At 37.7% G+C, this 25,080-nt stretch overlaps 1 protein-coding gene across 2 annotated transcripts; it reads right to left on the bottom strand.

Moving 5' to 3' along the window:
- Nucleotides 1-821: 821 nt before the first annotated feature.
- Nucleotides 822-11,733, bottom strand: LOC105391504 (ras-related and estrogen-regulated growth inhibitor). 2 transcript variants are annotated; one of them, XM_038107032.2, is made up of 6 exons: nt 11,442-11,733; nt 4,402-4,458; nt 3,469-3,545; nt 3,006-3,190; nt 1,460-1,646; nt 822-1,147 (listed from the first exon to the last, which is right to left on the bottom strand). In XM_038107032.2, exons 1-6 carry the CDS (start codon nt 11,503-11,505, stop codon nt 1,079-1,081), a joined length of 639 nt encoding a protein of 212 aa, XP_037962960.1. In that variant the 5' UTR covers nt 11,506-11,733; the 3' UTR covers nt 822-1,078. The 2 variants fall into 2 exon arrangements, with proteins under 2 accessions (XP_037962960.1, XP_037962966.1); XM_038107038.2 differs by having other exon boundaries at nt 3,006-3,187; nt 11,442-11,722.
- Between the last annotated feature and the right edge of the window lie 13,347 nt (nt 11,734-25,080).

Consider the following 25,080-nt stretch of genomic DNA (forward strand, 5'->3'; position numbering starts at 1 on the left):
TTGTAATTCATTTAAGGGGTTTGATTACTGATAATTTTTATAATCACATGAGCTTTCGAAAAGCATAGGATATGTAGGTAGGTAATCACTAACAATTTCAAATAAGTACCCTGATTTGTAGATGGTACTTGTACCGATCGGTCTACAAGAAACATTAGAAGATCTGTCTTAACTCTTACCAAGGCACATTACTGGACAAGAATAACACAAACTCAAAGTTGTATTTAGAATATATTCTATAAAATATAAGTTAAGTACATAAGTAAATTAATTTTATCATATACCTTTAGTAGATTCATAGGGCACTTAATAAGTCTTTATTCTTACATTCATTTTATGAAAAAAAAACTTAGTTTACACCCCTTGGAATCAGGATACGTTAAATGTAAGAAATATGACATGGTAATCATTAGTAATACGTATATCTGCGTATAATAAACAAATATTACTTAACATTTAAGTAGGTACTTTTTTATATAAAAATATTTAAATAGATACAGTATACGTAATAGTCAATTCATACCTAACTTATCGATTCCTCAATAGGTATTAAATACGAGTTTTCCAACAATTAAAATTTGTATTACAGTACAACCGGCTTAGCCCAAATGAAAACCAATGTTTTAAAGTTCTTATTTATTAAAAATGCCTATAAATAATAAATGTATATATTGTACATGAACATAAACCATTTTAATATTTTCACCTAAAAAGAATTATCGGTAGGATAAGCGGTCACCAGTCGAACAATATGTCTAGTATCTCCAGAATTTCCATGACAGCTGTTATTATTTGTAAGTGATAGTTACAATAAGTACTTATTTTAATATAATATCTACAATAAATACCAACATACAGGAAGGCACCCGAATCAAAGAAACAGGGATATTCTTAAACCAAGTCCACGGCCCCCCGTCCCCTTCGTCAAACTCCAAATCGTTCAAAAAGTCGCCTCTTCCGGGACATTCATCGGAAGAATGACGACAAAAAGCTTTATCGTTCATTCAGCAATGAACAAAGTAAACAAACTCCTATCACGGAGTGATAAACAAATTCCAAGAAGTAGTGTTGTTACACGTCATATGCTAAGCGACGGGCGTTTCTTCCTGACGCTCTTGTTGCTCAGACCGAGGATGGAGCCGATCACCTGAGGAACAAATAAATATATTAAATTGTTACGTGCGTAGGTACTATATACGTTTTTTCGTAAACACTGCGATGTTTAACAATAACACTCACGAGGAATGAAAAAGTTCCAGTGAGAAAGTTACCAAAGTACTCCTACTCGTAAATGGAAAAGGCTAGCTTAGTGACGCCGCCGCCGTCTGCAATATTGTAGTAAGTTTGTACAACAACGCATCAGCATTTGGCAACCGAAAAAGTAAATATTTTGTTTGTGTCAGCATTTTGTGAGTAGAACTTTTCATTGCTCGTCAGAGTAGGTCTGCCAACTGCTCACCTTAGACACGGAGTAAGCAGCCAGCTTCCGCCTCGGCGAGGGCAGCAGCAGCGCCAGCGCGCGCGCCTCCCGCAGCAGCGCGTGGAAGGCGAGCGCGGCGCCGGCGCTGGACTCCGCCGCCGACACCTCGTAGAACTGGCAGCCGAACCGCAGCGACAGCTCCTGACCCTCTTCTGTGTTCACCGCCCTGAGGGTAATGAGGTTAGGTTGAGGGGAATTGTAAGGCGTTAACCCGTGAGCGTTATAAAGACGCAGGTGACTATTTTAGGGTCAGAAGAAATTATGGTCGAACCATGTCTCGTGGCGATTACTGCGTGTAATAAGTACCTCAACTTTATTAACTGATTTCGCAACTATTATTCAGCTATATGATCAGCTGTATGTTTCGAATTCTTGTCTAATGATCATTAGTCCCCTGACAATCACATGTAGGTAACAGTAAACTTGGGAGTACTAATTGGCAGAAACTAGAGATGACTTTGGATAACCGCCACTGCCATGGTCACATACATACACATCTTGTCTCTGCTTCACGTCCAATCGCTAAGCAGAAATGTTTTATAGGGTTCTACCTTTTTTGGCATAAGATTTATTTGCCTAATCTCGTATTGCATAGTAAGGTTTGGTCAAAGTCTCGTTACGCCGAAAATCGTATGGCATAAATTTCGTTTAGTAAAAAGTTATTTCGCATAACATTGTTTAGCCCAATAATGGTATGGCCAAATCTTGAATAGCCTAATAATGCTATGGCATAGGTTTATACAAAGTAATAATATTCGTTTGGCTTTAACTTTGACGGAGCGTCTCCCTACATAGCGCAAACTGGTGCCTTGTATTGTTTCCGCTGTTTGGAAAACGCTCCGCTCCGCTTCGCTGTACTCCGCTTTGGTTTTGATGAACATGTGCACCTAACCCACTCCTCGTCGCTTTGCTCGTGGTCGCACCTATTTTTAGGTTTCGATCTCATGGGGTTTGTAATAATTATATTGGTCGTTAACTTTCGATTTTTTGATCATACAATATCGTGATTTTCTGGATGTAGGAGAAAAATACCACAATTTGTACATTTACTACATACTTCATATATTATTTATTAAGAAAACATTAAGAGAAACAAGATTATACATAGGTATAGACGAACATAAATTTGAGCAAACGAAACTTAGGTGTTTAAAGATTGTGCCTAAAGAGTTTTAGACGAAACGAGCCTTATGCCACATAAGTCTTGGCAAAGTGATGGTTCGGCCAAAAAAGTTTAGACCATACGAGTTATGCGAAATGAGTTTTGGTCAATTAAGATTATGCGACATGAGCGGAACCCGTTTTATAGTTTTATGGTACGATGTACGAGCAGATATGAGCTGTCCTTTGTTTTATTTTTGTATGCTATCGTTGCTAAAAGTGCCAGATTAGACCTGGAGGTTTTAACTCCCATCCTCCATTTAAACAAAGAGGTCACACCTGTGCGAGCTCTTAGAAAGAAGGCATACCTAGTATGCTCTAGGAAGGAGATCATAACCGGCGTGTTCTAGCAAGGAGGTCATACCTGGCGTGCTCCAGGTCGGTCTTGGTGCCGACGAGCGCGAGCGCGGTGCAGCCGGGCAGCCGGGTCCGCTCCAGCAGCGCCAGCAGCTCGCCCGCCGCCAGGAACGAGCGCCGCTCCGTCACGGAGTACACCACGAAGAACGCGTCGCCCCAGCGCAGGTGCTCCGCCAGGCAGCCCCGCTTCTGCTTGGCAACGGGAGGTGGATTTATTGGGGAGTTGGCTTTTGACTATGCGGGAGTAATGGTATACTTGGTCGAACATAAAAAACAACTATATTTCTTCAGCGGTTTCGGTGAGAAAGACGGACTACGAGCATAATTGTACGCTTTGCAAATATGTAATATAAAATCATCAATGTATGTAAATAATCATTATTTTGCTACTAAGGCAGGATAAGATGCACTATAGGTACTGAGTCAATAATTTTTGTTCAGTATTTTAAATTCAATTTCAATAAACTTACAGCGCAATTGCAGGTATCCAGTATCTCCACATCAGATGTAGCCCCATCAAATGTAGCCTTATGTTGGTAGAGGAAATCTGAAACAATTGATAATATTGAAATCATAACGAAAGCAAAAAGTTTTGCAGCCTGAGACCGCGGCGCCACGCTCACCTTGGCTCGGCAGAGTGTCGGCGATGGGTCTTGCCAATATCGCAAATAAACCAACCATTGCCACCGCGCTGGCATCCGGCGACATCGCCTATACGGCTCTACTTCATCATTCTCACACCAAACCTTTTCTCAGAACTTTATGCAACCCCAATTTCTAGAAGGCATTACCAACTTAGGTTACCTATTACTCGGATCGAATATAGTCTACTTATAAGTCGACCGTGCGAACTACGAAATATAAAGGGTTAGGTCGCAAAGGTGAAATATGAGATCGTGGGAATATAAACTGCAAGCGTTTGACTGCTACTTAAATAAAGCCTTTACATTTCGCACAATGTGACCTTTTGATCACTTTTAGATCCGTAAATTATCGCGAAATATGTAGGTAGGTAGCAACTTATGCCCTTTGTAGGCACTCGGGCTAGATTTAATTACTTACCTAGGTTTAATTCAAGTACGTGCGATAGAAACAAAAGTTCCATTTAACTTATTATATAGGTATTCAACCACTCAACAAGAAAATATACCTTCAGAATTGCGACACATTCATATGCAAATACAATTACAACTCACAATGCTATAATCGTAAAACTCCTTTAGTTTCGTTTCGCCACGGCCGGATAAAAGGGAATTGGCCCAGATTGAGAAATTTGATACACGAGCAGACAAAAAGAACCACCTGAATACTGAGGGCCTTTTTGCGAGGTGCCGCTTTCATTCAGTCAGAATTAATAATCCCACATCCTTTTAAATTTGTTTTGTTTAAAAAAAAAAACTCACCTCCAGTGGAGCTGTATTCTCCGATGTATCGCTTAGTGAGGTACCGGACCACGGCAGCTGTGGGCAAATTACATCACATTCAAACAAATTGTTAACAAGCAAAGAAAGTTAAATTTTCCTATCTCACGATTCGAAGTAATAGTTTATTATATCTTTACCAATAAAAGAATTCTATCGAAGCGATTCAACTACAATGTTGGGAACAGAGAAAGCTGCAATTAGCATTAATCGGTTAAAGGCTCAGAGGTGTTATAAAAGTAGTGTTCCTGGAGGGAACAGTTTATAGCTACAAGCCTCAATTAGTGGGAAAGCTAACAAAGCAGTACAAGCACACCACCGGGAGATAACGATACAACTAATGTTCGCATAATAATCAATAGTGAGAACAATTAGACTTTATGCGACGGCTCGGGACACATTGAACAACATCGTAAAACCAATCAAAGACATTCAAAGATTACATTTATAGTCTCGAATTGATAGTGAGGTAGTTCAAGGAATGGATAAAGAAATTATCTAAATAGAGCCAGAAATATAGAGAGCATATCTATAAGTACCAACTACGTATTATACTTAAAAGACGTACGTGAGTATTCGGAATTGGACTGATAACTCATTGTCCTAGGCCTATTTTTGTTTGTTTTATTTCATAATAACATTGCTGCAATGCTTTGGATGATAAAGAAGAATGGCGAAACCTGACCCGCTTTGCATAAGTTAGCAGCCACTCACCAAACCTATTTTAAGTTATTGATAAAAATGTCTATTATCAGGGAAAAATATTTTAAAAAATCTAAACCATGGGGTTCTTGAGATATTAGGGTTCAAAAGTAAATTAATTAAATATTTTTTTTTCGTTAAATAAGATTTTGCTGAATGGTACACGCACAAATAAGTTTTATAATCTAAATCATGGGATTCCCAATTCATAGCGCATCACAAAATGTATTACATGATATTATTTATGCAAATAATATCATAATTATTTTTGCACATTTCACACTCAGAAACCTATTTTTACGAAGAGACCAATTTCAAAAATTATTTCATTCTATTCAAGTTCCCGTTATCCCGAAGTAACATAAAATACTTTTAAGCCAGGAATTCCCACGGAAACACTTTTAAAATCAATTTTTAGCTCGAGGGTAACATCTAGTACAGTAGAAAGACTTGATCTTTCAGCACCTATATCTTTGTTCTCCCATGTCTCATAGTAATAAAATTAATACCAGTATATGCTGTAGTCACAGACTACACATCAGTGTATGTTTCATCAATGGCCGCTCTGGGTCATGGCGCCATAGAGAAATGGCCATTCTCCAAATTTAAATAGTTTTGAACATTATACTACGGATGTTCGGTTGTAGGAAATAATATCTAGTACCACAAAGAAAGGACGGCACGAAAGACATGACTAGGAAACAATAAATTATTTTGTAGGTATTGTGGAAGGATGATTTAGCTTCAGCCGAGTATAAAATATGTAATGCTTAACATTAAGTACTGAAAACTCTTAAGAATTTCTATGCTGCTGTCACAGAATGTTATGGCTGATCATAAAGCAGTGAATAGTTCTCGAAATGATATCTTTACGTCGCTTCTCATCAGGGCTGCCATTTTATTGGGCATTTGCTCTCTCGCCGTGGAATATACACGTTCATAGCAAATCGATAAACATGTCCCGGGATCATATTTATAGTCAAAGCTTCTGCTTTACGATGGTGAATTTAATCACACGGAATCCCATAACGTGTTTTCTGTTTGTCATAGACTAGTTTAAGGTCAGGGCTTTAAATCAGGTATGAGCTAACTCGACAGCCACGAGTCAATGGTCCAAAACAATCACTTGTTTACGGTATAGGTAGTGCATTTTGCTATGATATAGCAGCACTACCCTATGTAGTGTTCATCTCATTAATTGGCTTCGTGTTTCCTTACGGTACTTAGACGTAACATACATATATCTAGAAATAAGATATTAAAATTTATAGCTTGTACTCATTTACCTAACCTCTTCAATACGGCGACGCAAGTCTTCTTAGCATGTATTCAACCAACGGGACAGCATTCTGAATTGACAGAATGGTTGGGAATAAATCCGCAAAATAAATACCACTTTCGCCGTACACACCATGCAGTATCGGCGGAACGGCGGTGAAGTATTGCGGAGTCTGAAACGCCGACTCCTTATCAGGCGCATGCAAAATGAGCATGCGGCTCGTGTCCAACGCACCAATTACACTAACGAGCACTTTCACTGATAGCCAATGCCCAGTTCAAGGTGATCCACATTAACACAACTCTTTCAAATACCAACTGATAAGCGTAAGCTGAAACTGGATTAATCTTTAAGGCTATTGAGCAATACGCTCTAACGCTAACGCTGTTGCGAGCTAAACAACAACATGATAATGCCAGCGCAGATACTTCGAATCTAGTCGCGGCTGCAGTGGCTGCTGAATGCAATAAAAAGGTGATTTGTTGGCCGTGCAGCCTCATTTACTATTCAAAGAAAAACTCTAGGTTTATTTGCAGTTGGAATTGCGATGCTAACGAGAGCTGTAACGGTACAGGGTGAAAAGCGTGGAGATGTATTTAGCTGTGCGGGGCGAGCGGGGCGGGCGCGGGGTGCGGGGCCCATGTGGTCTGTGAATGTTAATGAAGAGCATCGCGCGAGGTGATCGGCGCGGGCGCAGCTCCCGTCGCCACGCTACCGCCGGTAATTGGACACTAACTTCTCATTTACATTTTTACGTTCATTTTATTTCCGCAAAACAATTTAATTAAAGGATACTTGCCCGTGTTCATCTTATTCAGCGTTCTGTTGCTCTTAATCTGCATCTGTTGCATAATTGAGTTGCAACGACGCAAAAAGTGTTTTTCTCTGAGCAAGCGTAGGTAGTTGATTTACTATTCTCTAAGCTTGATTAACCTATGTGAGTAGGCGGTAAAATCACTGCACAGGATTCTAAGGAAAAATTTCTGGAATAATCTAACTATCCTATTTATAATACTTACAGAGGTTTCTAGATTAAACCGGGAAAGCTTTGGAAGATGTTTTTTTTTGTTTTACATCAATATTTATTTCATTTGTAGGTATTTAGGTACTTACAAGTATTTACTATACTAGAATAGAACCATTGTTGTAACTGGGACAACAATAACAACTACTTATTTTATTGATACTAAGATAGGTATTTCAACTCTGGAAACTGAGCCAAGTCCCGAGCTATCAAAATAGTTGCAGTGCAGTTTACATCTCGCTCTCTTGTTTCCATATCAAAACATTGAATTATTGCAGAATCACTACTTCATATATCATTGCATGTAAATTAAACCATATCATCATCTTATTCTTTAACATAAAAAACAATCTTATCTACTTTTTTACCGCACCATATTCAGAGTCCGATGCGTCTGACTCTGAGGTCGTCAACAACAAATTCTTTCGCTCGATTCATGTTGCTATTATTGTTGATATTCATATTCTATTTTTAGCAGCGTTCGGAAGGTACTAAAATTAAATTTCGAGTAATAGTAGTGAGTTGCGTGAGTAATCCGTGACGAGGGCCGCGGGCGCCGCGTGACGAGCGGGTGACTCACTCGCGGCTCTCTGCATTCTGTAGCAGACGCTTCCAGCGAAATTAATTTAAAGTTTAGTGGCAGTATTTTCAGATTCTGCTAATTTATCTATTTATTAGCTATCATATGCGGTGTCCGTTACCTCCATAGCAAGTACTCCTATTTTCATACTTGCATAGTTTTGTTATTACTTATGTCAAATTATACTTCTAACTTTTATCACAATATAATTACAACTTTGTAATTTTTTTCTCAATAAATTTATATTAACTTTAAATTATGCGAACTCATTTTGATGGGGCTTTGGCTCCTGCTCGTCCCTATAATTCAATTTCTCATGCATCTCAATTAGCTTTTTTTCGTTGACCATTATGCCATCAGCGAGAGCAGAGATACCAGCATCGATTACAGAGGCATGCGGCGCACGGCGCATGCGCGAACTAAAAATACTACTGCAGTTGACATTTGCCTGCTCCCGATCTATGCTCCCGATTGCATCCCAGCTATGTGCCCACACTGAAACATCTGGCCACGCCTGGAACGATACTTTCAACATGTCATGAATCTGTATCATAAACAACTATAATCGTATTGTTGTCATTATCCGCATCTAGGTCGGTGTAGCCAATAAGCAGTCGGCTGCTCTCTTTACTATCATCATTTCTAACACCTATTGTTGTACGTCAACAATAACTTTCGTAGTTTTGTAGTAATCTTCACACTTGGTACGCATTTTTTGTTTCTTTAATCATCCTTTAACATCTTGACCAAGAAAGACGCTCATCATCATCACGCACTTTGCTAATTATACGTATTGAGTACAAGTAAATACGCTCCGAAAATTACCCGCATAATCAAAATGTTGTGATAACATTAAGTAACTCATTACTTCATTACGATGTTTGCCGAGACTGAGTAGCCAAGCCCGCGGCCGAAGGCTCCATTCTCAGATAAATACTTAATCACATAATCAAGATGCGGTCCGTGATTGATAGATTTGTTATATAAATACATAATAAGATGTATTTACCAAATTGTTGTGTTTAGGTCGTTATGTGTTTATAGACGACCTGCTCACCTGCGCCGGCTATCCGAGAGGTTGAGTCATTGGCGGTTTCTAGACTCTCATAAAGTACTTGATACTTTATACTGCGGTTGCGATATTTCGGTGACCTGATTTTAATGGAGCATAAGCGCGCATCCTGTCTTCTATAGAGCTGTATTCGCTTCATTGTTTTGTAAAAAAGGGAGTTTATATTTTTATCAATCTTTTTGTTCCCCAATAATTTTAAAATTGACATTATTAGGTATGTAAGAAGCTAATATTTAATAATTAGGCATATTTGTGATACATATATGTGATATTGAAGCTATATACATAGCTATAGGCTATAGCCGAAGTGCAAATCTTATGTCATTGTGTTGGCGACTCAGCGACTCTGCATGAATGTCAGGCATGTATTGTTGTGAAGGTAGAATTAGAAAGACGTTGGGAAAGCTTCCTATTCGTAGTCATTTGTTATTAACGAGTTGGTATTTCTAAAACGACACCTCTCCTCTGTTACCTAATAATGTTTCTAATTGTCATGTTAATCCGACGGAGTGTTTCCGAAAACGACAAGAATCGATGCAAGCGCCAATAAATCAATTTCACCCATGTTAGCTTTCGCTAACTTATTGTTTATACTTTCTATTTATTGCATTACATTCGAGGCGGGACTCCGCTCTATTAGTAAATCAAATGGTAGCATTTCACGGAAATATTAATTATAAAGACCATTTAATAGTCTATTAGTGACGTTTATTATGTCAAAATGATTCATGTAGTTAATGATTATGCTCGTGCTTTGTGTGAGGGTGCGTGGGCGCTGTTTATCTTATTCCTTTAAAGTCTTCATGTGACGTAGTTACATTAGCTTCTATGAATCTTTTTAATTTGTAATGTTTAACTGTAGTACTGTTGTTTAGTTACTCGCTCGCTTGTAATACGTATAAAAATTTTTGATCTACATTTTTTAAACTGCCAAAAAAAAAATACACGGAGATACCTACTTTAAGTTTTAATAGCTTTAAAGTGTTAGTTCAAATAACTTCAGAAGCCAGGTTCAATTACTGGTTTTCGTTGTTTTTGGTTACGGCTAATCAATGTTGCCAATTTGTTTTGCATCTTGTTTAACAAAAAACTCCGCATGTTTTTTTATCGATGTTCGTTATCCAATCAAGTTTTTACTGCTCACTTCAAGTGGAGCCTTATTAATTTTAGGTTCCAGGTTAGTACGATGTATAAATGATAAATTTATATCTAACCTGTAAACCAAATAATTATCTAGATTGCGTTCAGATATAATGTGTATGGTATGTTTTGAAATAAATCTAGGTGCACCTAAAACCTACATTCTACTATCAATTCCTATATCAGCTATTGACACATTATGTTATCAGAAAGCAACAATGGCTGCCTACCTAGGCATTACCTTATCATTACCTGTCATATTACTTGTTTCTAGATTATATCTGTGTAAAGGAATGGTATTGATATAACGCAGTTCCCTGGAAAATTAACGTGACATAATTGCTTTGTAAATCGAGGAATTATAGGAAGTAAAATGTTTTGAAATAATACCTTAAGTAATACACTCGTAATGGGTTAAAAATTAAAAACGTTGATATGGAAATCACAGATTTTTAAAAACAAGTGTACAGCATTGTCAGGTTACTACAAGAAATTGTAAGATAAAATGAAAAAATCATAACAAAAACCAAGATAAACATTATAGGTACCTAACTAGTAGGTACAATGACCTATGCAACCAATTAAAAACCGGTAACGCTCGTTGTCTGCGGACGTATTCAAATAAAAGAAAGAAAAAATGAATAGGTAGAAGTATAGTTAACTGACACAGTTAATCTTCGGCTTGGAATGATAAAAGAAAAATACATGACATGACAAAGAATTAGTTCAAAAGCGTCGGTTAGTTAATGGGTAAGTAATTTAATTAACAGCCTCATAACTTCAAATTAGAACTCAAAAATAATTATTTATTTGGAATCTTAAAACATAATTGATTTCGAAGTCCAGCCCCCGGCCGAAATATAAAGTCGGTGAGCGAGCCGTCGGAACACATCCAAAGCGACGCGTCTCCAAGTCATTAGGGTTTGTCCATTCATAAACACGTAGGAAAATTCACACCTTCAGTGTAATGCATTTGAAAAGATTTTCTGTTCTTTTATTTTAGGTTTTTTCTGCGACATTGTCAACCAGACGCCGACAAAAGCAATAAGAAACGGCTTAATGCATTCCTCTCTACATTACGTTAGAAAACTGCGATACTGCTACTAAGCTATTCTGCATTATACTACAACTAAGTACTTGTGTGGTTAGTATTCGCAACATTGTTAATACCTACTACTATTGTAAGTAAACTTCAACTTTAAAACATTGTTTACAAAACACTCACCAGATTTCCCGCATCGTGCACTGCCGAGCACCACAACCCTTATTCGATTTACTGTCATTTTCATTGCTCCAGTCACTGCACTCGCATACCGTTGAAGCGTCCGTTTGTTCCCGAAAATTGGGGGTTAAAAGTGGGAGTTATTCGGAGATCGCGTGGTGAAGTTTGTGCGTGTGTCGCGGCGTGGCGAGTACGTTCGGTGGAGGCAGGTGCCCGCGCGAGACTGGCGCCAGACTGAATTGGCGCATGCGCGGAGTCGCCGGGCCGCATTGCACTTGTGCATTTCGTTAACCTTCGTGCAGATTGCTGATGAAAGGTGAATTAACGTAACACGGCTGTGTCGCCGGCCTGAGAAACTGTTTTCTATCGTAGCGATGTCATGGCACTGGATAAAGGTGATGCTGAACCTAGATGATGATCAGATGAAGATCCGAAATGGGCACCAAAAAGTATAAGTATAATTATTTCTTATGATTGTGAGGTACTGACCAATTCTATACCTTTTTCCAATTGAAAGATCACTGTATGATATGATCACAAAGACTGTTTCTCTATATGTAACCCTTTCTAGAAGGTTAATGAAGGAGGTATAATTTTCATTTACTATCTGTAATGTTCAGGGAGTAAAACCAGTAATTAATCCAATACTGTAAACGTGTCCTTAGAGTCAGGCAGCCGACCATCCCATCACAGATAGAGCAAACGCCACAAATAAAGGAGTAATTATGAGTATGTCTAGTCTTATCGCCAGGAATGCCGATAGTATTATATCTATGTATGTATGTATTACGGTTAAGGTCCTCGCGAGTCGTTTAATCCGATAGGAATCTGTGCCTTAGAGATATGATATGACATGTACCTAGATTTAAAGAATTAACCTAGAACCCAAAATTAAGCTTGCTTGTACCTACCTAATTGTGACCCTTCTTATTGTGCTTACCATTCAATATCTATTATAAGTGGACATTGTAAAAAGCATATTAAAAAATATAGCATACTTACTGCTCCAATTCTAGAAAAAATATAAATTAACAAATATGTAGGTATAATGAAATAGACACATGTCGATATGGATACAAAAACATTGCCAATATGCAAATTGAGTATCTACTAACGATGTCAGTAACTCAGAAATTAGGAACCATTACAAAACGGCGTTTGATCTCATGTAATTTGACAGATGTCAACAGTCGATAGCCAACTGTTTGTAAGGTCGCGTTTTAGTGGAATTATGTATGTATTAAATTAGAGTCGACATTATTATTACACCAATGATGACTAGAAAAATCTTCGTGACCTCATTCTAGACAAACTTGTCAAAGTTTTCCTGATTTATGGCCGCGTAAATGTGACGACACGTTACGTTTTTATGAACTAACTTCAGTATTTTGCAAACACTTTGCATAACAACACACACACGCACGCCTTGTACTAATGTACTCCCTTGCAGGGTAGGCAGATGTGCATTGCTGCACCCACTTTTCGCCAGAGTATTATGTTAGTACTTTGCATAATTTGCATATAAGTAAATGCAATTTCTTAGATTACGTTTTTTTTACTTGTGCTGTTGGTACATTATCACTGTTAATAAGATGTAAAAATGGGTATATTCTATATTTTAACAACGTTTCTTTCGTCGATTGACTCAACGATGCAGAGTAATATATTCCATCCAATAGGATATAATATAAGTATTAAAAGTGTATAGTTTGTCCAGCCATGGCTGAGTTTTTGTTTTAATTTAATAAATGCTGGTCGGTTCTGTAACGGTCCCTTATAGAAGAATTTTAACAAGCTCTTTGTGAGCCGAGCCCGGACTAGATCGGCGCTGACTTCCTTTAATAGAATATTGATGAGGGCAAAAAGTAGACTATTTAGATCTTTTTTATTAGTATTCAACCATGACTAACATTTCATTGCAACATTGTGAGAGACAATCAGCGATCTTCAAAGTCAAGATTAAGAGCATGGTCTATAAAAAGGACACAAGTACTTAATTACATTTTATTTGGTTCCTTAAGTATATTATTTGATAAAGTAAATTTATACGGATTCTAACGACGTTATCTGTTATGATTACATTTCAGAGGTTTTCTTTCAGTCCTATTAGTTTTTGTCATATTTTGGACTCAGCAAGTCAACAATAATCTGTTTCTATAAATACGTCATACCTATATGTCCCAGAGCAAAAAATAAACTTTCTATCCATTATTACAGAACTTGATACTCATCTAAAGCTACCTCGTACAGAGGATGACACCTGCCGGCGCTGTGGGGCTTCCTTGCGGTCGCGTCCTCCGCGTGGGACGACGACGGGGGCACGGGAGCCTTTGTTTGAACTACGTGTAGTGGGTTGGCGGCGTCGCCCACAACTTAGGTAGGTACTACAATGATTTATTTGTTGTTGACTTTTTAAAATTAAATAAATAAGTAAAAAACCTTTTAAACTCAATACAGTTATTCATATACTAACCCCCTTATTAATAGAAAAGTTACAGAACGTTTTAGCTATTGAACTGTTTTGTCCCTGTCTGTCAAAGAACAAATTGTTCAACAGAACAGAACAAAACGTTCTGTAACTTTTCTATGAATAAGGGTGTAAAGCTGCAATTTAAATCTTTGTATTAGAATGGGTAAATAGTTCCTACGTATAATATTGTGATGTGTAATTGTTTATTTTCCAATTGAGAAAAAAAAACACTTTATGTACTTTTTATTCTTTTGGTACACAACGGAAGCCTTTGAAGTAGAGTTACAAAAAGGATTTGATTCGACTGCGCGGAGTTAATCAAGCTGTTCGGGCCGGCTCGTCTCATCAGTTCATCACAGATATTTAATATCGGGAGGCTTCGATTTTTGAAATTATGTTATAAGTTTCCTCTGTCTAATTAGTTTTTACAGAATTAAACAATTGATTGAATGACCATAAAATATTGCCCCTTTCTCCACTCGAAAGCTTTTGCCAATCAAGTCAACACATATGGTGGCTGACCATAAATTGAATATATTAAGATAATTTCTGAAAGCTTTAGTGGTAAACGAACACGATATTACATTCCATATCGCATGACAGTTCTCCCGAGGCGTGACAGGAGGTTCCGGCGGCGATATGGCACAGTAGCCGCGATACACTGTCAATTTTAATTATTTTGACGAAAGCTTTCACACGCCATCCCTTAATGACCAACAAAATTGCATCTGCCACCGGACAGTGCTGAAAAACATTCATTTTTAACCAGTTTTTTTGTTCGTGACTGACTTGGCCTAATTTTTTCCTGTCGCTTTTTGCAGCGGGTCATCGGAACGTGCATTTATCTCCATCACGTGTGGTGTGAGGAGAGATTTTACATAAAAAAGGAAATGTAAGTTTTTATGTTTTGGTGGTAGGTACAAGAACGCTATAATTAAGGTAACGGTTGGGATTTGCTTTTATTTTCCTCGAGTTTCGCCCAGCTGCGCCGGCGCAGGAGGGTTACTCTATACTGACGAAAAACGATCGAACGGGCGCTGTCGTGCAATCGGCACGTTTAAAACAGCGAGATAGAGTCGTTGCTCGCGCATTTGCGCCTTGAAACTTCGTTTTTCGTCATATAGAGTGCCCCCTCAGGGCGTGGTTAATTATGGACAAGTCGCGGTCCCTCCACGCGCGTTGACAACTTCTCAAAACACTTCTGAAAACCCGAATACCCAAATTACGATGTAAAAGCATGGGACCCATTTCCAAGGCACGCCGACTATTGGCACGAAAGAGAAATACTGTTAATTGACTCTGGACTCTCATTATTTTTCTTATTTCCACGAATTAGTTGGTGCCAAGCACCAATTTAGGTTATTGGTGGTTGGCATATATGGTATAGAACATGTAGTGGCAACCAGGTCCACTCCACCAGATCCAGAGGGTCACTCTTAACTTACGAAAGCTCCCAATCGCACGACAGCACGTTCACTATTTTTTCTGTCAAAGAAGAGTAACCTTCCCCACAACTGGTGATAGGACACGGCAGGAGCTGTGCGTCACGAACACACGTGTGAGGATCTCCTCACATCCTGTCTTCGTATCTGTGTTCCTACTGCCTAGTATAGTGACGTCACTGTAGGTGATACTGTCGGATGATGGTCTAACTGCGTACTTGCTAGGAGTTGACAGATCTGAGATGTAAGTACCTGATATCTAAAGAATTAACAGAAAATATATAAAAACTTACATAAAAAATGCCTATAATAAGTTTATATGATTTTTTATTTCATTTTATCTCTTACTGCTATAATAATAAAAAAAAAAATATTTCCACAATTCCTTTTATCCGGAAGTCCATGGAGTAATTTTAAAGTGAACAACAGCAAAACCCATGACTGTACCTAACGAACGTCCTAAAATTGAACATGTAAGAAATCCCCCAATGTCAAAGTACACAAGTCCAGCACATGTACCGAATTGCTACATTTTACTGATTTTACGCCACCCTTGACCTAAAATCTGTGAAACTCGGTGAAGGCGGGAATCCCCATTACAAATACAGTTCTAGATTCTAGTAGAAATAAATAAATACCCTCATCTATTCTTATACAAGACAAATCTGTGTCACTGATTGAGAAATGGCATCTTAATAATTATAATCCTATCTTAAAGTAGGTACACTTGACGAATGGCAGGCGAAGATTATAAAATAATTGCAAAAATAGAAAGCTCGAAATATTTGGGATAAGACTAGTGAAAATTTAGGTCAAACTGATACATCTTAGTTTGGTATTGTTGAATCGAGTAGGTATAATAATCGTAAGTACCTAGTTTGATTTGGGTAAATCAAATAAGTAGGTACCTACCTGTATTGTCTTTACAACCGGCGTATAGCTAGTCGGCAGTGACTCAGCAGGATTCGACTCAACTTTTCTTGGTTTATATGTTTATTGCAGCTTTTATCACCAATCTCCAGAACATTTACATTTTAGTTCTTTGTACAAACATGGGTCTTGTTTTTGGGGAGAAGAACACAAGTAAATAATAAAAGATTACCTACATTTTCAAAATATACGAATAAGATGTGTGTCATATACAAAAACAAAGAAAAAAAACTTTTCGCATTTTGTGTACCTACTGTCAAACCGTTTTAAGTTCAACCTAATAACAACCATTGTACCAATGAATATATATCTTAGTATTTAACTGCATATGTTGTCTTGTTTTTGGAGCTCTTATTATATTATTTCAGACTTACGTATATATATCCTATTAAATCTGATTATTATATTTATGTAGGTCTATGTAGTCTATTATAAAATATATATCCTTATTTTAGGTATATAAGTATAATTACATGTAAGTTTATAGATTTAGTTTGTAGGGACTTATAATATAATAACTAAATCATTATTTTAATTTTTCCTTTACATTTCTTTAGTACACTTGACCCCTCTTTAAACAAAATATCCTTCCACCCTAAGGTTGTCTTGAAAAAATCGCTTTAAGCGATAAGACCGCCATTTTTGTACATATTTGTTAGTATTTAAGTTTTTGTAAGTTTCTTTTATGTGTACAAATAAAGAATATTCTATCTATCTATCTATCTAAAACTAAGATCTCAGTGGTAGAAGCGGGATGTTATTTGTCGAGACGTTTCCTTTTGAACAAACACTCCATATAGTTCGTATTAAAATGTCGTTGAATAAAAGGCGAAACGCAAAAACCTACGCATACAGCCTCAGTGTGTCTGGATTGGCTGATGTATGTTGTATGTAACTCGAGCAGGCAGGAGGTGATATGAGGCGTATCTGCCGAGTGAGTTATGCCCCCGTACGATTGTTTTGTGGCGAAACTGCAACAACTTTTATGCGCTTTAAATTTTATTATTGTTGTCTTGAAAATGTTGAGGTAGGGCGGTTACAAAAGTATTGGTTATTTTCGTTTGTGTAGCGCTTAGGTAGGTACCTATTTACTTATTAATGAAGATTAAAAAATATTTATACCATTACATATAAAATATAATCCCATCTCAGCATCTACTGTGATTGATAAAGGCCACAGTGCGATTAAGTATACAGTGGTTCCAAGTGTGACTCGGTATGTATCTCATTAGTTAATTGTTAGAATATGGTTAATGGTTAATAGCTTGCTATGGTTATTGCTCGGTTACCTGTGTTATGTGAGTTCAAAAACAATGCATTATGAGAATATATTTATAGAATTAGAAATATTAAAATGTTATATATCATCAAAATTATTTGAGTAATAAACAGTAATTACGGGTTAAAGGTGTCATCATCATCGAAATAAAACATCTACTATTTCAAGCGCAACATCTTTTTCAAACAATAAGAGTGACACATCAGCATAAAATAATGCGGCTTCTCAGCCGATTCGAATTTCGAAAAGATCAAACGGCCGCCGGCTGCGACGGTATCGATTTATCGATCGATTCAAAATAAGATCGATATCGAAGAGCCGTTACAAATCACCGCGAAAGATTTCAATTACTCATACGATTACTTCTCGTTACCTAACCGTAGAGACTTCAACGTGAGAATATTAAGTAACACACGCAAATGCGCCTTATACAGGGTGTTTCGTGACAAGATCTCATAAAGTCACTTTGAAAGTGATTAAATGTTTTTCCAAATTCTTATTTTCAAGTTAGCACATAATAATATGGCTAATTCCAAGATGACACCGTGATAAATTAGGCAAAGGTACATGCATCTCATATTGACTCAACTAGCACGGAAATATCTGATTTTTTGGTTGTAAATACGGTAAGTAGGTATACTAATTATATTTTCAATATCATTTATCATCTTCACACTGACACTAGATACCACTACTATTGGCTAGTACCTACTTTAAGCATAATTATGGTTCATACAATGTCCGACTTCCTAGAACACAATATTCCTGAGTCGCCAGGCTGCTTGTAAGCAGAGCCCTCACTACGCGACTACGCCACAACCTCGTATCAGTTCTAAGAAATCCAATTCAAGCTAATGAAATATTTATAAGTTGATGTGCTTTTTCAGATATGAATATGTATTTGGGTAGCCTTCAAAACTGCGCTTTCCTGTTTAAATGTAGCATTGCTATGTCGTGTAAAAGGATAAGATAAAGGTATCCTGCGGTTTTTTGGCCCACAAAGGGTTCGTAATTATTGATGATCAACGGATCCGCACTTTCTCCGTCTTTAATTACTTTTTAATTTAAATCGTATTGACACATAATTATTATTATGTAATGCAAGGATGTAAAACTAGATTTTACGGAATTATTCGTTATTACTACTAAACTTTTTCTCGCAAGTGATTATTTACCCATTAGTTTTCTCCCTTCCACCAATTTGTTCAAAACTGGATGGATGTTTCCTATATACTTAGGGTAATTATTGATGTTATAATTATCTTTCACGGAAAACAACTTCAAAAATATCATTTTTAGGGTTCCGTAGCCAAAATGGCAAAAACGGAACCCTTATAGTTTCGTCATGTCCGTCTGTCCGTCTGTCCGTCTGTCACAGCCGATTTACTCGGAAACTATAAGTACTACAGTGATGAAATTTGATGGGAATATGTGTTGTATGAACCGCTACAAAAATATGACACTAAATAGTAAAAAAAAGAATTGGGGGTGGGGCCCCCCATACATGTAACTGAGGGATGAAATTTTTTTTTTCGATGTACATACCCGTGTGGGGTATCAATGGAAAGGTCTTTTAAAATGATATAAAGTTTTCTAAAAAACATTTTTCTTAAAGTGAACGGTTTTTGAGATATCAGCTCTCAAAGTCGTAAAAAGTATGTCCCCCCCCCTCTATTTTTATAACTACGGGGTATAAAATTCTAAAAAAAATAGAGGTGATGCATGCTAATTAACTCTTTCAACGATTTTTGGTTTGATCAAAGTATCTCTTATAGTTTTTGAGATAGGTTGATTTAACTGTAATTGCTGCTACGGAACCCTTTGTGCGCGAGCCCGACTCGCACTTGGCCGGTTTTTAATGTAGTAAGCTGACACCCTAAACACATATGGTACTTTTTTCCCGGGATTCCCACGGAAAACATTTTATAGCGAAGTAAAGTTCGAGAGCAAATTTAATACACTCACCAGCAGTGAAAAAGTTCCAGTGAAATATGGAACGGCAATGGCAGGTGGAACTTTTTCATTGATATTTTGATAATTCGCTCTGCCTCGCCTAGCGGGAGGCGCTCGCTACACAATGCGGCGCTGAGATTGCCGCACGATTCCATTTCTAAATAGCGGCGCAGTTTCAGATACAGATATTGCATAATTATTAGTGCCGTGTACCCCGCCCGGCCGGCACGGGATGCGTATCGCGGGCCGTATCGCCGCGCCGGGAAATGCAACCGCGACCCGTGATATGTTATGTGGGATACGTTTTTAACTTCAACTGAAAAAGTAGTTGTATACAATTTGTTGTAGGTTAGTTTTGTAGCAGTGTGTCTGAAATATCGGAGCTTCTAATGCGTTTTTTTGTTAATTATATTATTATCTTCTAATTAAATGCAAACTGTTTTCGAATTTTTCATCAATATCAGTATTATGTTAGACACGCTCATCTCATGAGGTTTTTCTTTTTATTTATTTTATCTTATTTATTTAATTCAGGAAACCAACAGTCACTTACTAATAATTTTACAAACATTTTTGTAAATACTCGTAGACCTGGAGTTCCATATAGACGATTTTGATGGCATTTCATTTAAAAACAAAATTCAAACTTGATTACCAAGGTACTATCCACAGTAAAAAAATGGAAATAACAAGCACCGCAAGCATCTACGGCAATCTGAAATAGTAAATCCCTCGGCGAGAAATTATCTGATCCCTTCCATAACTTACGCTAAAATACTAAAATTGCATTCGAGAAATCTTTCGGTGAGATCTTCACGCTCTATTATTTTCCATTATGATACCAATAATAATGCTGAATATTATTACCATTCCACGTGCATCGATGTATCGATTAGTGTAAGAGATGCTTGCTACATTAAGCGAGCCCCACTCGTGTACATACGAGAGGAATACTGATCCCTCGGTAGAAATACTCGTACGTATTAAACTGTTCAAAGAACAACTGAATATTAATATCACAACGTCCTGACATGGCCTGTGAAAATTTATGGCATTTTGATAAGTAATGCAACAAGCTACAAGCATCGGACGAGAGCCGTGGGTTTTCTTTTCAACAAGCTTTACGAGTAAAATAGGTGTAATTTTACTGTAGGCTTTGTTCTAAGATGGAACCTTAACCAAAATATTATGGACAGTCCTGTCGGATCGAAAATCCAAGATTTGACTCAGTAACCATCCATACGGCACAAAAAATATTAAATTATACCTACCTTTATAAAACATCGTGTGAACACCAACCTACATTAGTGATAGTTCGTTTTACCTCCACACAACGACATTCAACCAGTCATCGTCCATTATTGGAGGTCGTGAGCGACCGAGTGACAATACCGCTCACTCCAATTAATACTAGTCATTATTACACCGCAAGTTCAATCTTTCTCCTAGCAGCAAAGTTTTTCAAGAGGTGAAATTTATAAAAATATGATAAATATCAAAATTTTTGAAGAAAACACAGCACCGTTAAGAAGTCTGCCTCTCTCTTGATTGTTTGGATAGTATAAAAGGATTTACAGTTTTTAATGGTGTTGCAGAATGTAACTTTGTAGTAGAAACCTAGCTTCCTAAAACTCACTGCCTTTAGCTGTTGGTTTATTTTTACTAAATATTCACGAGATTGTTATTTACGATTACTGGCTTTGTAATGTTGGTATTGTTCCAGTGATCTACTTAGCTGGTGCACATGGGAGTCTGTATATTTATTTATATTGTAGATGGAGCCTTTCTCAAATGGCCGATCGAAAACACGAGAACTGTTTTACTTGAACGACGGCTTGCTGTTAGATGCTGCTTGTATTCTTAGAGGTACTTTCGATAGGAACCATGAAGGCAGCCTAGATAATCTAGATATGCTAGAATAAATTGTGGAAAGATACGGGATATAATTAAATATTGTAGCCTTTTTGGAGATTCATCAACGATAACAATTTCTGCACATATTTATTTAGTCTCAAAGGAATTTTGGGTTGATTGAGTAACTCCGAGTAAATTCGAACTTTTGCTTTCGTAATTGAGATTATTGTAAGTAGGTGTGTGATTTGCGATATGCAGTTATCTGTGACTGCTGCAGAACACACACATTATGTAGGTGCCGTTTCTTGCACCTTATTTATAACTTCTCAACTGTTGTGTCATACTAAGTAATGTTTAACGACTTTCTACGACTTTTACTTACTTTTCCTTTTTTTGCGCGTTTGGTAATTTATAATAGGTTTCCCCGAAGAGCAAGACCAAAGGTTGCAAATTATGTACTTTCTTCAATATTTACTGGACTGAGATGGTTAAGTCCAACTTCTTAGCCTCCAGGCGTAGAGTAGTCGTTCTTTTTTATTTACCTGCAACTCCTACTTAAATATGTAGGTAACATGTTTCTGATTTTCAGTTTCGTGCCTTAAAAGTGTAATTTTAAAAGTCTCAAGTGTGTGTAAAAAATATATTTAGGTACATAGGTATTATGAATTTGGCAATTTTGGGAGAAATCCAATGTGTCATATCCAGTGGCAGCATAGAACGCTCGGGTCATGTATTACAGCGTAGTACCGGACCGTTACGGGGTCCTTCATAGACTGGTCGGTGGTCGCCCGGGCGGCGCTGTACAAAGCGCTCGTGCCCCATAAATCCAGCCCCGATGACCTTCCGTGAGGAGGCGCCTCGGCTGCGTGCGAGGAAACCTCGGCTTGCAAGTGAATACGATGAGTTTCGGGACTCTTTGAATCTTAGTCAATACGAGTTTAGTTTTCATAAGTACACTTAATTTTAAGACGGCTGTTTTTTATTTGTTTGTATAGTCATAGTTTGTTTTGGCCTGGCAATCTACATAATATTGCTTATAAATGCTTTAACTATAGTACATATACAGAAGGCAAATGCGGGAAATGCGCAAAAAGACTCGGTCTGCGTAGTTTGCTGGTCTACATGACGTTGAAAATCCATAATTTACTTCAACAAAGAGCCTGCATTCCCTGCAGCGATTAATAAAAAATCTTTTGTCCGGCCACAAAGTTCATACAGCATAACAGCACTTTGTTGTGCGTAAATATTAAACGGATTAACATATTGATTTCCAATTAATTACTCGCTCAATGACGTCACAGAAGTTAAACTGCTTTATCTCGTACACTTGAAAATGGCAGCCGTTTACTCGTGTGTTGACCTTTTGTTTAATAGTTTGTAGCGTGTCAACAACCGCGCGAGTTACGTGACTGAGAAAATGCAGTAAAGTTTGACGGACTTGCATAATTTCCGACTCTGACGTAGTCATAGTTTGTAAACAGACGGAGGCTCTGTGAATAGACGGCGATGGCGGCACAAACCTTTGGGTACTCCGGATGTGATGCTGCAGTATTTGTTCTCACTATGTAGATATTGCATACGAAATTTATAATCGGCTTTGTTAACAACGATATATTGCTACTGAACCTTGCTTACTCCAAGAATTTCGTATTTATAATACCAGGATCACAGCACAGGGTCAGAGTCATAAGTATAGTATCTAGTTGGAGGCAGGAACCGGCACGGGCCGCCATCCGTCCCTGTCGGCCACCGCCCGCCCGCTATTACAATAACGTCGATGGAAACCTACCTATTAATACCCTCCTCTTGTCCACACTGCGCCGTAAGAACTTAAATCATAAAGTAATTACCACTTTACTTTATTATAGAGCTGGTACAGTAACGCTGGTACAATTACAGATGGCGCGGCCTTGGATGTCGCCCCTAGGACGGTTGGTGCAGACTTCGGCGTGTGCAGTGTGAATAAGAATGATATGACTATGATTATAGGCGTTGTGAGAAATCGGAATGCGGTAAATTACGTTTGGAAGGATCGGTGTTGATGACTGAAAGCATTATCATCATTATCACAATCTATATATCTACTAGCAGACGCAGTACACAGGAAATTTATATTTTAATTAAAAAGCACCGGATAACTTGGCATTAACGTATTGTATTTCATTAGAACTTACATTGGGGCAGCGCGTTGATGTCTAATGTATGGCGCTACGAGCGGCTACACAGTGCTACGAATTTTGTAAACTTACTTTTTAAATTTTCGTTTCGCGCAAGGACTTTTACATGCCATTCCTTACATATAAACGTTTTTCTATTAATTGACTAAAAATATAAAATTATAACAACAGTACATTTGGAGAATCACAATGATATTTACAAATAACTAAGTAAAACTATTATCCCAACCTACGGGTACTTCATCGTTAAAGTAATGACATGACAAAAGTGATAGATGTGAAGCGAACTAAATAATTATTTAGTTTGTTTGTCTAGTTTTTACATGTACCTATAGTGCACTCCCATTGAAGGTTCATGTAAGGTAAATCCTGGTAATTAATGGTACAGATTATAGATCCTCCCCTTAGCCGAATCCGACTCCGGCGGCTAATCTAAGATATAAGGGCAATGTTTTTTTTAAATTCATAGTTAAAATGTCTAGAAAGTAATAATCATGCCCTGAGTTCTTCGGCTGTTCCTCCTCTATACACTCTCTCCAGATAGCTCTCTTCACCGAAGGAATAGAGAAATGAAAACCCTTTAGACCGTCTAATAAATCAACCTAGTTACCTGTAGGCAAGTACCAGTTAGTGGAAACTGCTAAACAATTTTTAAATATTAGTATTGCGTTGGTAAGTATACCCTGCAGATGTAGATGTCACTCGGGTTGAAGCTAGCTGCGGGTGCGGTATTCGATTTACTGGTCGTAATAACAGTCATCCAGAAAACAATCTAGCACTTTCGAGCAACGCGATAAAATGGAAAGTTTAGTTCAAGATCTCGATTAGGTAGATACCTATCTATATTTTGATATTATAAGAGTTATTATTTTACAAAAAAAAATGTGAATATCTTCGAGTGTGTGATATAGGAAATGTACAGGAAAAATAAATGTTATACGAACAGGCGTGATCAATAAACTTTGTGCGCAATTCTTACTGGACGAAGAAACGCTTTTCTAAAGGGTCACCGCAAACAAAGTAAAAGAACATCATTCTAAGGCTGGATGATAAACAGGATTCTTCTTTATTTGTACTTTATGCTCGCTGCGCCGCACAATAGTAATGTTAATGTCGGCTTGTATTCATCGAAGGCGAATATTTTCCGCGGACAAAAGCAAGCGTGTAGGGATGTGCAGATTGTAGATCCTTACAGAACTATTATGTCATGAAGAACTATTCATCGCGATGAATGCAGCTGTCAGAGTTACGTCTGCGCCCGCGCCGCCGCCGCCGCCGCCGCCGCCGCCGCCGCCGCCGCGAGGAGTCGGGATCAAAGGATGCGGAGATCAAGATACACAGGATAGGATTCACACGTCGCGTAGATTGTATGCTAATGGTGTGCCTTACTCGATACTTGTACATAGATATGCTTCAAAGGTCATAACAACTGTACAAAAGATTTAATTTGGAAAAAGTAGACAACCACTTATTCATAATTATGAATAAATTTTAGTAAGTTAAGTACCCACGTGTGTCTCTACAAAAACGTAAGTCT

The sequence above is a fragment of the Plutella xylostella genome, chromosome 9 (genome assembly GCF_932276165.1).
Source record: "Plutella xylostella chromosome 9, ilPluXylo3.1, whole genome shotgun sequence".
Taxonomy (NCBI): Eukaryota; Metazoa; Arthropoda; class Insecta; order Lepidoptera; family Plutellidae; genus Plutella; species Plutella xylostella.

Bases quoted from the DNA above. Each gene is read 5' to 3' on its own strand.
- LOC105391504 (XM_038107032.2), bottom strand. From the start codon at position 11,505: ATGAAAATGACAGTAAATCGAATAAGGGTTGTGGTGCTCGGCAGTGCA. The intron at 4,459-11,441 runs GTGAGTGTTTTG...ATTTGCCCACAG, and splicing joins TGCACGATGCGGGAAATCTG to CTGCCGTGGTCCGGTACCTC. The intron at 3,191-3,468 runs GTAAGTTTATTG...CCCGTTGCCAAG, and splicing joins TGGATACCTGCAATTGCGCT to CAGAAGCGGGGCTGCCTGGC.